Genomic DNA, 14,864 nt, shown 5'->3' with positions numbered 1-14,864 from the left:
CTTTTTTTTTCTTGTTTTTGTGGGGAGTAAACAGGCCATTTATCACGTCAACAAACTTTTTTCACACATGGCATTGCTCGTGTCTTGTATGAGTGTCAACATCCACATCACCCACTGTGCAGGCAATGAGATGAGTGATATGGTGCAGAACTACAGCAGAACAGTGCACATATATGCAAATGTTGGCTGCCGTTCGACCAAATGAAAACACAGTAATTTATGGGATTATTTAAAAATTTAGTTACTTCCTCATTTTCTTTACTCATTTGAAAACTAAAGCTCATTAGGTGCTGTACTGTATCTATAATAAAGAAACTTTATAGAAACATATTCATTGTTTGCTTGAGGGAAGCTGACAAGATCATTGAAGAGCTTCCCTGTTTGCACTAAAGTGATGTTTATTTTCAGTAGAAGGAGAATCACAGTTTTTCCACTGATGATACACTGCAGTTTGTTCTTGCACTTGGCAGAAGCATTTGGGGAGCCAGGCAGTTATGAAGGAGGCAGTGATTGATTGTATTATATTGACTGTATAGAATTACACCACTATAATATCCCTGAAGAGGGTGGACCTTAGGTTCTAAATGTGCAGTTTATCTACTTCTGCTTCTCCCTGCTTATGGAGGTGGAGGTTCAACTCACTGAGGAATGGAGGGAAATGCAGAGGTTGTTCTTTGATGTGTATAAAAACTCAGTCGCCCTAAACCGGTCATTGGCTGATTGTTTAATTTACACTGAAATTTAACATATGCAAGCTGCAGAAGTGTAACTGAAGGATTCTTAGAAACCCAGGGAGGAAAAAGTATTGAATAACAGCAAATTTCCTTATTAATTCCATAAGATGCTCAAGCTGTGTTACAGGAGACCACATAGACTGATTATCTGCCCTGTTTGAGTTTGTTTTGTGTGGTGTGATTTAGCACCGCTTTTTTGAGAGTGTTACATGATAAAATTGTTATGACTCTAAATTACAGGATCATTGGATCTACATAAAGTGAGAAGCTACAGTAGATGAATTGCACTGCCTTTTACAATATTTTTTTTTACTTATTTTAATGTGGAGGATATTTGTTAGAGGCAGATTTGGGAACCTAAATAACACTATACAAACACCACAATTTGTCAAGGCAGCTGACTTAGAGTTCTGCAGACCTTGAATATCCCTGGACGACACTTGGACCCTACAGAGGTTGCACAAGTAGTCCAACTCCTCTAGGTTTGCACATCAATATGTACCATAGCCAGAAGGTTTGCTGTGTCTTTCAGCACAGTCTCAGAAGCATGGAGGAGATTCTGGGAGACAGGTAGTTACTCTAGGAAAGCTGGACAGGGCTGTGGAAGGTCCTTAACCCATCAGCAAGACCGGTATCTGCTCCTTTGTGCAAGGTGGAACTGGATGAGCACTGCCACACTGCAAAAACTACCTGTCTAAATATAAGGAAAAAACTACTTAATTTGGAAAGATTCAGACTATAATCAAGTGAAATATTCTGCCAGTGGATTGAGATAATTACACTTGATAAGATTTCTTGAAATAAGACAAAATATCTAGTCTTTAGACAAGTGAGAAATAACTTAAAACAAGTTGTTTAACACTCATTTCAAGTGCTTTATCAAGTCAAATAAACTCAAAACTAGCCTGCCAATGCTTCTTTCAGTGTTTTTTTCTTTCTCACTTTGAGAGAAAAACTCTTAAAACAAGAGGAACTAACAGCTGTTCTTCTGAATTCAAGAATTGCTAATTCTACATATTCTGTCTTAAAATAAGAAAGCATTTACACTAAATGAATCCAAAAACACAGTACAATATACAACAGCCTTTATTTAAATTGCTTCTCCAAATAGCAACAATAGTATACAGCATTGCACACATGAATGTGCAAAACAAACCCACACAGAAATGGTAATGTTGAGATTGTAATGCAAGTAATGCTATACATTATACATGGTGTCATTGAACTAATAGTAACTTTCAATTACAACTAAAAACTGGTAAAGTTAATTAACTCTAATCAACATTTAAAGCTACTGAAACTCACATTATAAAGCAGAACATTTGAAGAACAGAAGATGTGTTTGTATTAGATAAACAAAAATGAAGAATTTAAATGTCTTTTTACAGCTCTTATGTTAGGTTAAAACTTTCCAACACAGACATGAAAGTCGTGTACCTGTACAACTCTACTCCTGAATAAAAGCCTTCCACTCTGCCATGGCTTTTTTGTATGAGCTTGTGGTGTCTCGCTCATGGATACTGTCCTTTAACACTTCAGTCTGAATGACAGACAGAAGGGTTGCCACACACTTTGGATATGTGAGATGCAAGGTGTAGTAGTATGCCATCAGATACAGCAAACCTTGACGGAGGTCTTCTTCAGCAAATGTGGTGATGGGTGTGGTTCCAATTGCCATAATACAGTGGGACCCATCAAAGAGCAAAACAGGGCTGAAGAGAGATCTCCTCTGAAGGTAGATGGCTGGATCTTCTGTTGGCTAAAGAAAAAAGGACAAAACAGAGAAGAGAGACATTAAAAAACTAGCTGAGCAGTCAAACTACTGAGACACTATTATGTATATATGTATATATATATATATGAATGATCACAATCATAGAATACAGGTGGTACAGCTCATCTTCATATCATTTTGTTTCTTTAGTTTGAAAAATGCCCTACAGAAAATGTCAAATATGCCTGCCAATGAAATAATTATGACAAGATTAACTTGTGTCTTAGTCACTGTTAGTAGTCATTCTCCACATACTTTGGGAAATGACAGAGATACTGCACCTGTAATGTTTTAAATCTGTTATTACTTCCAGTTTGTTTTGTGAATTTTTATGATTTTAATGAATTTTAGTTTAATTAGTTATTTTTAATCAATTTATTAGTGTTTCCTGTAGACATTGGTCTGTATTTGTATTTTGGCAGGCCACGCTGTCCTCTGACCAACATAGTGCTGCAGAAATTTCAGTATCAATTTTCAAATGTAAATTCTATTATTTTTAGGAGCAGAGATGCTTAAAAAGGACCAAATAAATTGCCAAAATGTACAGTGAAAGCCCTTGCAGACATACATTGCCTACTTTCCTTCGGGATCAATAAAGTATCTATATATTAACTGATAACAATATGAACAAACTCTGACCTGAAGGACATGAAGCAATGCCTCACTGGCATGTCCCAGCTTCTTGGGTGGCGCAGTTGGTGAGGGGAAGAGTGTGGGGAGTGCCCTAAACAGGGCGATGTTGCATTCCACTGGAACAAAATAAATCAATGTTTAGTTCAATCCTAAATGATCTAAATTTGATTGGCAACTTAATCTTGATACCACAGAAAATTAGGTGTCACCATGAACAGTACTGTTGTTCCAGTTTTATTTAATCAGCACTATCATACACAATCCTATACATCAGTGGTCCCCAAACTTTTTCCTGCAAGGGCCAAATAACTTTTCCCTTCTCTGATGGGGGGCCGGGTCAGTTTGAAATAGAAAGTGTGACAATTGCAGGGGTACCTCAACATAAACATTTATTGTTTTCAGAAAACGACACATAACCAAACATTAATAACCCTTTCCGGGATCTTCACAGAAAAAAAAAGTCAGGAAATAAATAATAACACTATTAACAAACTAAATAACACTATTTACAAAATAAATAACACTATTTATGAAATAATAACCAAATAACCCTCTCTGGGTTCTTCACAGAAAAAAAAGTCTGTGGAACATTAATTTTATGTTGTGCCGTGCACATCTTAACAGGTAAAGTTGTCAGAGCAGAATCTCTTTCTTAAATGACTCATATGAGCAGTCTTTCAAAGTTCTTGTGTTCCTTCCTTATAAGGAAGGTTCCAGAAGGCTTGTAGATACCGCTGTTTGCAGCTTTCTCTCTCATCGACTTCCCTGTGAAAACCACAAAGCAAGCAGGCTGAGAAACCAAACTCAGTGATACAGCACCTACACAGCACATTACATTTTACTACCAGTATAGTTGTGGGGATGGATTTTATCCCAGTAGATTTTATTATGATCATATTTGTTTATACTCAGAATGACTCATTCAAGTCCGAAAAGTGAGCTTACCTATGTATGTTCATCAGTGTGAACTGTGGGCCTGCATCTGGCTGGTGAGAAGTTGAATGTCAGGTTCCATTCTAGTCACAGCTAGTCTCAAACACTGATGCAGATGTTCATCTGTCAATCTTGATCTCATCGGAGTTTTCAGGAGTGTCATGTGTGAAAAGGTTTGCTCGCAGATATACGTGCTACCAAAAAGTGTGGACATCTTCATTGCGTGTTTTTTTATGTTAGGGTACGTGTCATTTGGGAGGGCGGCATAGAAGTCAATAAGACTGTTGGGCTTGAACGCGTCTCTCAGAACATCACAGTTCTGTAACTCGGCCAACTCAAACTGATAAGAAGGCTGGGCTTCATCGATGTCGGCAACAAAGGGGTTCTGGAAAAGACGGATTTCTTTTGCATTAACATGTAGTTCACGGAATCGCACACCGAACTCCGCCTTCAGCATTTCCAGTGCTTCCACACACTTTTCAGTTGGGAACGGGACCGCTGGGTTCTCTGCAGAGAGGTTTTGGGTAGCAGGGAGATGGATGAAGTTGTGCTTTTTCACTTGTTCCAAAAGCAGCGCTAGTTTCACCTCAAATGCTTTTATGTGGGAATACATGTCGCAAATGAGTTTCCCCTGGCCTTGTAGCTGCAAGTTAAGGCTGTTCAGCATTTCTGTCACATCTGTTAAAAATGCCAGGTGCCATTTCCACTCTGGGTCCATCAGCTCTGGGACCGTTTTGTCTTTTGAATGAAGAAATGCGTTAATTTCGGGTAGCAGCTCGTAAAAACGCCTCAAAACTCTGCCCCGGCTCAACCATCGGACCTCTGTGTAATACAGCACGTCGCCGTGCGCAGACTCCAGCTCAGACAGGAATTGTTGGAACTCCCTGTGTTTAAGTCCCTTTGCTCTGATGAAGTTTATGCATGACACCACAACCTTCATGACAGAATCCCACTTCAACACTTTGCAGCACAGTGCTTGCTGGTGAATTAAGCAGTGGACTTGTAGCGGGGCGGTGAGACCCCGCTCTTCCATCTCCCGCTTGACGCGTCCTGTTAGACCCCGAGACGCGCCCACCATACTAGGAGCCCCGTCAGTCGTGATGCTGGCAAGCTTTGACCAGTCCAGGTCCAACTCCTCCATGGTTTGGCATACTTTGCCGAAAATATCCTCCCCCGTTGTAGTCCCTTTGAGACTTTGGAGGGCTGCCAGCTCCTCGCACATCTCAAAGTTTGCGTTAACTCCACGAATGAAAATTACCAGCTGCGCTGTGTCCTGCACATCTGTGCTCACATCCAGTGCTAATGAAAAAAAGTCAAATTCTTTTGTCTTCTGCTGCAGCTGTGCATACACATTACCCCCGATTTCTTCGATGCGTCTGGTGATTGTACTCGCTGACAGACTCACTGCATTGAAGACATCTTTCTTCTCGGGACACACCTCCTCCGCGACAGCATTCAAACATTTCTTAACAAACTCTCCATCCGTGAAAGGTTTACCGCTGCTTGCTATCATTTGAGCAACCCAAAAGCTGGCCCGAACGGATGACTGGTTCAGCTGAGCTTGGCGTACAAATGTATTCTGCTGAGCTAACAGTCCACTTTTTAACTTTGACAGTTTGTCTGCCTGCATTTGGCCTTGCAAGCTATCATATTTGTCTTTGTGACGGGATTCATAGTGCCGTCGCAGATTGTATTCTTTGAATACCGCCAGCGCCTCTTGACAGATGAGACAAACAGCCTTTTCTTTGCATTGAACAAAAAAATAATCGTTTGTCCACTGCAGGTTAAATACCCTGCATTCTGAATCGATTTTTCTCTTACCTAACCTTTTCGCCATTACAGTGATCCCTCACCTATCGCGGGGTTACGTTCCAGAGACCCCCGCGATAGGTGAAAATCCGGGAAGTAGCGGAGTTATATTATTATTTATATATATTTTAAGGCTTTATAAACCTTTCCCTCACTCATATAAACCTTCTCCACTCTCTTACTACAACTTGAATGATGAAGATGATGAATTATGTAGCTGGGCAGTACTGATGGCGATGAAGGTGGTGCAGTATCTTCGCCCTCCTTAACTTCTGTTTCCACTATTGGCGTAGGCGTAATTGATCTCTTTGTCCCAGTGATGAACATAGTTATGTGTTACAGAATATCTATATACCGCAAAATCCCGCAATATAATGAAAACTCCGTGGAACAGAATTTGTAATTTTATTTTTTTTTTAAATCAACGATAAAGTGAAGCCACAATAAGTGACCTGCAATATAACGAGGTACGACTGTATTACATTCTCTTTGACAGGGGGCAATATTTTTTTCCCTTGGGGTGGGGGTAAGGGGGGTGTTCAGGGGGCCGGGCCAAATGTGAAGGCGGGCCGTATCCGGCCCGCGGGCCGTAGTTTGGGGACCACTGCTATACATATTTATGTCTCTGAAAACAGCTACATGATGTATTAAAGATAGCACAATGACTAACCTCTATTTTGGTTCATCGGTGGCTTTAACACCTTCTTCCAAAGACCATAAAACTGAACCATGGAGCAGAAGTCCTCCCATCTTGCCTTTACTTCAGTTATGAATTTGTTGTTGTTCTTATCCAGGATCCGCCGTAGCTCATCCATCACCTATAGTGCAAGTAAATGTTAAAACCTGCACCAGTGCTTGCTTTATAAGAAAGCCACGATGAAAAGTAAGTCACTTACATTGTGAAGCTCCTTGAAACATGGATATGCCTCTAGAATCTTTGTTGGCCTATCTTCTTCTTTCAGAACATCGCTGTCAATGAAGGCTCTTCTTGATTGAAACTCAAGGTCAAGAATTTGGCAAACAGCATCTCGGTTGGGTTTTGGCTTCTTATACAGGTCCTGCAGAGTCTTGTAATGCCTGGCCTGTGTTGCTAGACTATCCATGTTGACTAAAGGGGAAAATACAGAATCAGTAACTGGATCCAACATATCAATCTAAATGATACTATGTGTTTTAGCCAGCAAGCCTAACATTGTGTGTTATATATTTATGATGGTTATTCTACAGAAAGTCAAATACATGAATATTGAAAAATCACATCCTGTCACAACAGATCAAAACCTAATCAAGTTTAAATTTAAAGTGTAATATATCAAGACATCCCAATCTATCAAAGTCATCCAGCCTTCACGTCCATCATTATTGCCATAATTAGAATTTGTCAATTACCTGAACTGTCGCCATCAGAACTGCTCACTGGTGGCAAAAGAATCGTTGATCCGCCACTTGAATCTGCATCATCATCTTCTCCCTGGTCACTTGGTGAGAACTCAATGTGGCGCCTTTTTTTTGAACGGCCCCTCTCTGGTGTGGGACCCTGCCTCTTTCGAGGGGACTTAATATTCAGGATCCTCTTCTGAAGATAACTGTACATGCTCGTCTATGGTGAATAAGATGTTGAAAGAAAAAAAGAAACGTAATATCACGTATATAATTTCAGAAGTCTGAAATAAATGTGAAAAAAATTTAATCACATACATATTTGGCAGGTAAGTCGTTATCCTGTAGCATGGGATAATACTCCACTAGTTTCTTAGCCATGGCAGTAACATCGTACTTGGACGGGTATCGTAACTCCTCTCCTTGTCGACTTGCTCTCAAGATTGAAATCATGCTGGTGACAGTGTTTCTCACCAGCCTGCATCTCAGCTCTTTGGACATGGCAGCTTCTCCCTCTCTACCAGTGCAGGCCATCTCAAAATAGTGTTTCCGAGCTAGTTCCAGCTCACCATCTGTATAGATCACATATTCAGGAGGACTGGGAAGCTGTAGAGTCTTCTCTGGGGTTTTCTTTACCAAAGGAGTGGATGTCTGGGGAGATGGAGGTGTTCCTTTAGGTGAAGACCTAGTTCCTGCTTCACCAGGGCCAGCTTTGTCTGGTAAGGTGGAATAGTCCTCCTAAGAAAATAATTCAAAACATAAATGTTGTAGGTGTTACAAACAAAACTGCACTACACGTTTTTAGATCAAAGGCAGCAAAAACTTGCCTCTTTGTGAAGATGAGCCCACAACTGTTTCCTCCTGAGAAAGTTTTCTGGACCAGGAAAAAGATCTCTTAAATCATCACGACTGAGGGTGTGGATTAAAACCTCATCTATGTTGGCAGCTGTAAAGAGAGGTCAAATAGTAATAAACCTTTTAGAGTTGAAAAACTTGGACCTTATAAATTTAATGGTATTCAACTTGACAGGGCAAATAAAATCCAAATTGTCCTCTTACTGTTTTATCTCCCAGCTACAAATAAATATAAATAGAATAAAATTTTGACATTTGGGTGTTTTGAGATTACATAAATAGTTAAAATTCAAATTTGAAACCAATGTCAGCATGGACAACTTTATTTTATTAAAGACACTTAAACTTGACATACCATTTAGAACTGATACTGTAACATCATCTAGTCCATCCATGATTTCCGTGTGTCTTCCTTTTAATTGCGCCTTTATCTGAGGGCATGAAAAAAAACACGACATTAAGCCAAGGCTCAAAAAATCATGCTCAGAAGTATGTCAGACCATTCAAACAGTACAACACCTTATGGACTTTTCAAATACAACACATGTATTTTCCTTCTGTATACAGTGGACCCAGAGTGATTGACAGGAGCCTCAACTAGTGCAGAAACTAAACTCTCAGCATTTTCCTCCACAGCCTGCATAGGTCCCTCAGCTAAGACATGCACACCTGCCTCTGATCTGCATCTGCTGTTCCTACGTTCATTAGTACCAAGTCTGTCTGCATGTCCTGCTAATTACATCAAACATGTACATATTTTATGTGGAAAATTATATTCAAACTTTTAACACCATTGGTTAGTCATGGTAAACAAAAAAAAAAAAATCGCATTGTAACGTAAATTGCAGGACCAAACCTGTTAGCTAATATTAGCTAAGCAAGCTTAGCTAGCTGGCTTTTAGGCTACAGTGGCAAAAAACTTGTGGACGTATTATGAGAACTGATAGTCCATCCATGGGTAAACTGATTGCTGGACCAGGCTGCTGTTTTCCCAGTAGTACAAAATTTTTAAATCAAATGCTGTAAAAGTTCTCCTTACCTCAGCAGAATCCAGTCCAAGCCTGCTTCTTCGCTCCCCTTCAAACGGTTACAGGACAGACGTGACCACATGAGGGCAGTCAGGGGGGAGTAGGTGCAGACCATAATAATGTTTCTAAAACTTGTAAAGTAATAACAGTCATAATAGGGGGATATTATAACTATAAATTACATTTTAATTATTACTCCTGTTGTGGTCCCTTACTGAATCACAATAACTAGAGTTTAAACTAGATTTAATGAGAGTTTTGATGTAACCGACCCCCCTCCATATTTGGTAATGACCTGCAGCGCCTGTATGAGCCCGCCAACAACAGCTCAAAAGTGATGTGAAGCAGTAAGGTATTTGTTTCTGCTCTTGCTTCTTAGACTGAACGTTTTGTCTACTTTCTTCTGCTACATTTACATTTCTAATAGAGGTTTACGAACGTGTGTTGTAGTGCTAGCATGACTTGATTTTGCCGTGAGTGAAGATTTTCATTAGGCTAAGAATAGACTGTCTGCATTCAGCTAGCTGCCCTGTTTTTTCTTTTTGGCGGTTTAACATGGCCTGTTGGAGGTGTATGATTTGCTTTGTTTTTGTTGCCTTAACATTGAAGTCTCTCTTGAGCCATATTAACAAAACACATAGCCGCAGTCCAAACTTCCGAGTCATATGCGGAATAGATGGTTGTACAGAGGAATACAGAGTCTTTAACTCTTTTTACTACCATATCAGACGCACTCATGCTCTGTATCTTGCGACTGGGAACCCTCCTACCCAGTGGATGACAGCAGCATCATCTGACTTATCACATGCTGCAGGTGAACATTTTGACATACCAGTTTTTTCTGACTGTGCCACTAAAACACAAGGAATGCAAAGGACCGACAGTGAGGTCAACATACCTGTCATTCCAAATGAAATGTCAAGTCCGGAGCTTGAGGATTTCCAGACTCCAAATACTGATAATCAGGTAAGATGCAATGTTTGCTAATGAAAATGTTTAACAGTTAACATTCAGGTGTTTATATTATTTTTTTAATGTATATTAACACAACATATCTACAGGAAGGAGCTGCTACAGCAAGTGAAAATCTCGTCAGATGTGCAGCTGCATTTACCATCAGTGTCCGGGAAAGATGTCACCTATCCCAGGTATTGCACAAACCTAAGTGTTAGGGAAATAAAATATATATTGAATATATGTATGTGTGTCTGCATTTAAGTATGCGTTTTACCACAGTCATAATTTGCTTATAAAGACTTGAAAATTGGTCCTTGATAGAGTTTGAAAAGTGCTTGAATAAGACTGGGAAAAGGTCTTGAAAGCATGTAAACTTACAATTCTAATTCTATGGACCATTTTATAATTCCACTGTCAGAGCTACAACAGTGTCATATTTTGTGACAAGGATACACACAAACTTTTTGGCTCTGGGGCCACATTGACTTTTTGAAATTTGACAGACGGGCCGGGCCAGCACCAGATGGATACATATTTAACATAAACATATAAAAAAGCATTACAGTGTTAATACTTAGATTTGCATTTAGTGGGAACAGTGTTGTTTTTAAGTAATGAGAACACGCACGTGTGAAAAGAGGTCAAAAGGGTGCAGGAACAAGAGCAAAAAGAAAGTCTGCACACCAGAGAAGTGTAATTCTGACTTTTGAATTCTGAGCAAGAACTGGACAGAGATCATTTTGGTATGAAATCCTATTCAGAATGTTCTTAAGAAGTGTAATGCTAGTCTCATATTGAACAAACTGTATATAGCTCATATTTCTTTGTTGTTTTTGTTTCAGAGGGGTGTCAACAGTATTGTCTCTGGAGTCCAGCAGTATCAAACTGCTCTTCTCAGTACCATGAAGGACACCATGAAGTCGCTCTTTCAAAGACATTCAGACAATATGGAGCAGCTACAAGAGGCAGTATTGGCAGAACTGGAAAATTTTCAAGATCCTTTCTCCATGATGGCTTCCACATACATTCAGGACAGCACAATCCAGAGGCTTTTTAACCCAGTCATACCAGAGGAGGTAGTTATGTCTCAAAAGGTTTGCAGAGTTAACAAAGGACAGTCAAGAGTAATTGCCATCAAAAACAGAAGTTTTTACTATATACCCCTTATTAGGAGCCTTGAACAGTTGTTGTCCAATTCCAGGATTTTTGCCATGATCAACACCGCACCTCAGAGTTGCCACAAAGATGGGTTTTTGTATGACATTATTGATGGGAGCATTTATAAATCCCATCCACTGTTTTCAAAAGAACCTTCTGCTTTACAGATAATTTTGTATGCTGATGAAATAGAGATATGCAATCCTCTTGGGTCACATGCTTCAGTAAATAAATTATTCATGTTTTATTATACTTTAGGAAACATAGACCCCAAGTTTAGGTCAAAGCTTGCTGCAATCAGACTCCTTGCTATAGCAAAAGCTGATGATATTGACAAATGTGGTGTTGATTTTGTATTACAAAGGATTAATGAAGACTTAAAGTTGCTCTATAATGGTGTCAAAATCCAAACACAGCGTGGTAGCATGGATTTATTTGGTGCTGTAGTTTCGGTCTGTGGTGACACACTTGCCCAACATGAGCTTGCTGGTTTCAAGGAAGGAGTTGGTTTTGCATATAGTAAGTGTAGGCATTGTGAATGTACCTTTGATGAAATGCAAATTAATTTTAATGAACTAAGTTTTACTAAAAGGACAATGAAAAAACATATTAAGCAGTGCTGTGAAATAGAAAAGGCTTGCACAGACTTCTTGAAATCATCTCTCAAAACCACCTATGGTATAAACAGAAGAAGCAAGCTGATTGATTTCCCAGCCTTTGACCTCATTCAACAAACACCACAGGATATAATGCACATCATTCTTGAGGGTGTTGCACCCATGGAAATTAAGTGTGTGCTAAAACACCTTGTTCTCTCTGGACAGATGGAGTTGGATGTGTTCAATTCTGCCATGCAGAGTTTTCCTTTGTCACCAGTAGACATACGTGACAAACCCTGCCCTATCAGTGTCACTACCTTGGCATCTAATGACAATAAACTGAAACAGTCCTCGGGGCAAATGCTGATACTGTTGAAGATCATGCCTTTTCTGCTCAACAGTATAGAGAAAAATGAATATGTTCAGTTTGTTTTGGACTTAATTAAGATTGTTCAGATACTCTTTGCCCCTATTTTATCTGTACAAAGTGTGTTCAGACTGAAGAATATGATTGAACAGCATTTGAAACAGTTTAAGAAACTTTTTCCTGAGAATAATATAATACCTAAGCAACATTACCTGTTGCATCTCCCTGCTCAGATTCTTCATCTGGGGCCTGTGATAAGGCACATGTGTATGAGATTCGAATCAAAGCACTGTTTTTTTAAACAATGGGCATCTAAATTGAACTTCAGAAATGTCTGTAAGTCACTTGTGAACCATAATCAGCTTTCTGAATGCTGTCAAAATGAATTGGGCACTGAGCATCCAATATTTGTACATGAGAAGGAATTGGGTCCTGTCTCTGAAGTGACAAATCCTGAGTATATTGCAGCAAAGATAAGAGATTTTTTGGGGATAGGTGGCATACAACATGGAGTCAAAGTAAAATGGCTTATTCTCAATGGGAACAAGTACATAAGTGAAAAGTCTCTAATAATCACCAGTGTGAGTGACACAGTTCCTGTTTTTGGACTTATTAAAAAAATTTTTGTGGTAGACAGTTCATTATACTGTTTTGAATACCAGCTTTATGAGACTGTGGGCTTTAATACAGATTTTTTAGCATATAAAATTGTAGTTCCTAATCTCGCCCAAGCAACAGAGTTTATAGATGCTGAAAAGCTAGTTGATCCTACATCATATTATCCAGTCAGTTTCAAATGCAGTATGTATGTTCTGACAAAATATAACCTTGATGATGTCATTGCACTTAAAAGTTGAAATGAAACAGGGGAAGATGTGCTGTGATTTATTGCCTATGTTGTGGCTGTGGATTCGTACTACATAAAATGTTACACTGCAGCTTTGTAAATATTGTAAATAAATGTGTTAATGATGGGCCAACAAAAGCCTAAGCGACTTATTACTGAGAGGCCTTAAAATAAGCTTTCGCATCTAAAAATGGTTGTGAAATATACAATGTGACCTCAAACAGTGTCTCAGTGATATAATTTAGCCTAAAATGCATGTAAAGTAACTAGTTTAAGGATTTAGTAACTAAGTAAGAAATAAAAGTAATATATTCTAAAAACAAGTTTTATAATCTTACACATTCAGCTCCTGCTTAGTATATCACTCTCAAAACAAGATCAAAAATACTTTTTGGCTCAATGTAAGATTATTAGACTTAGATAGACTGTCAGTTTTTGCAGTGCAGAGCTACAGAATGACCACAAGAAGGCCACTGGTGTGAATGTCTCTGACCAAACAATCAAAAACAGACTTCATGAGGGTGGGCTGAAGGCCTGACGTCCTCTAGTCGACCCTGTGCTCACTGCCTGGTAATGTGCATCCTGATTGCCATTTGCCATAGAATACCAGACTTAGCAGGTCCACCACTGGCACCCAGAATACTAAGTGTGCAATAAGTGCTGTTCACAATCTCTATTAAGTTTAGGTTCAGGCCCCTCAGACTGTGCAGGAGCTCAGTGATGCTCTGGTCCAGATCTGGGAGGAGATCCCCCAGGACACCATCCGTCGTCTCATTAGGAGACGTTGTCAGGCATGCATACAAGCATGTGGGGGCCATACAAACTGCTGAGTACAATTTTGAGTTGTTGCAATAAAATTTCAGCAAAATGGATGAGCCTTCTCCATAATTTTTTCACTTTGATTTTTGGGGTGTCTTTGATTTCAGCCCTCTGTAGGTTGATCATTTTCATCTCCATCAAATGGCAGTCACTTTCATTTTGCTATGGTAACAGTAAATAAAAGGAAAAGGGTTATTGATTCTTTTAAAAGATTATTAATCTTTGCACAATCATATTTGGCCTTTCTGAAAATTGAATTCTGCAGTATTAACTGTAATATCCTGCTGCTTTTCAGCTATTGTCTCTTCAATCAGAAACTGGGAAGTTTTATCTTTACCTCGCCCACCGATGGGTGGAGGGAGGTTATGTTTGCCCCGCTGTTCATTTGTCTGGCTGTCAGCATAATACCTTAAAATGTTTTCAAGCACATACATATGCTGCATTGCAGTGCGGGCGGTGCAGGTTCAAGTCCCGGCCTGTCGCCAATTTGCCCGTGTATCTTTACCTAATTTCCTGTTTCTCCTCTACTGCAAATAAAGCCACTGTGGCCAAATAATAATTAAAAAAAAAACATTTTCAACCAAAATTATTCAACTTTATGGAAATATTCTTTAGCAGCACGAGAACATATGATTTCATTTTCAAGGTCAAAGTTCAAGGTCACCAAAATTTGTCAGCAATTTTAAAAAGCCCTATCTCTCATCAGTTGTGAAATTTTAAAATTAATATCTCAGTGAAATTTTAGTAAGTAAATTAGGTAATATTTTAGTCATATTTTATTTATTTTTACTTTTTAAAAGCCAGTAAAATAAATTTCTAGTCTTTGTGAGCTAGTAATTTATGATGGTGTATGACAACATTGGGTGGTATCTATTGCAGTGTCGTATCGGCAGATAGAAAATTTGTGGTGGGGGAGGTATGCAATCTCCTGTGTGCCCTTCTAGATTTTTTTTAAAGATTTTACCTCTCAC

General features: G+C 39.1%; 2 protein-coding genes across 5 annotated transcripts; one reads left to right on the top strand and one right to left on the bottom strand.

The window, feature by feature from the left end:
* Positions 1-1,811: 1,811 nt before the first annotated feature.
* LOC115778112 (uncharacterized) lies at positions 1,812-9,303 on the bottom strand. 2 transcript variants are annotated; one of them, XM_030726149.1, is made up of 10 exons: positions 9,158-9,202; positions 8,638-8,850; positions 8,474-8,549; positions 8,091-8,209; positions 7,582-8,001; positions 7,273-7,483; positions 6,780-6,991; positions 6,554-6,701; positions 3,148-3,257; positions 1,812-2,493 (listed from the first exon to the last, which is right to left on the bottom strand). In XM_030726149.1, the coding sequence occupies exons 3-10, from the start codon at positions 8,511-8,513 to the stop codon at positions 2,182-2,184; spliced, it is 1,572 nt and encodes a 523-aa protein (XP_030582009.1). In that variant the 5' UTR covers positions 8,514-8,549; positions 8,638-8,850; positions 9,158-9,202; the 3' UTR covers positions 1,812-2,181. The 2 variants fall into 2 exon arrangements, with proteins under 2 accessions (XP_030582009.1, XP_030582007.1); XM_030726147.1 differs by lacking the exon at positions 8,638-8,850 and having other exon boundaries at positions 1,813-2,493; positions 9,158-9,303.
* Positions 8,947-13,495, top strand: LOC115778111 (uncharacterized). 3 transcript variants are annotated; one of them, XM_030726146.1, is made up of 4 exons: positions 8,947-9,250; positions 9,448-9,498; positions 10,208-10,294; positions 10,946-13,495. In XM_030726146.1, the coding sequence occupies exon 4, from the start codon at positions 11,006-11,008 to the stop codon at positions 13,082-13,084; it is 2,079 nt and encodes a 692-aa protein (XP_030582006.1). In that variant the 5' UTR covers positions 8,947-9,250; positions 9,448-9,498; positions 10,208-10,294; positions 10,946-11,005; the 3' UTR covers positions 13,085-13,495. The 3 variants fall into 3 exon arrangements, with proteins under 3 accessions (XP_030582006.1, XP_030582005.1, XP_030582004.1); XM_030726145.1 differs by lacking the exon at positions 8,947-9,250 and adding an exon at positions 10,012-10,112 and having other exon boundaries at positions 9,360-9,498; XM_030726144.1 differs by lacking the exons at positions 8,947-9,250; positions 9,448-9,498 and adding an exon at positions 9,506-10,112.
* The last annotated feature ends 1,369 nt before the right edge of the window (positions 13,496-14,864 follow it).

The sequence above is a fragment of the Archocentrus centrarchus genome, chromosome 3 (genome assembly GCF_007364275.1).
Source record: "Archocentrus centrarchus isolate MPI-CPG fArcCen1 chromosome 3, fArcCen1, whole genome shotgun sequence".
NCBI lineage: Eukaryota > Metazoa > Chordata > Actinopteri > Cichliformes > Cichlidae > Archocentrus > Archocentrus centrarchus.
This window is presented reverse-complemented; position numbering and strand designations above follow the sequence as displayed.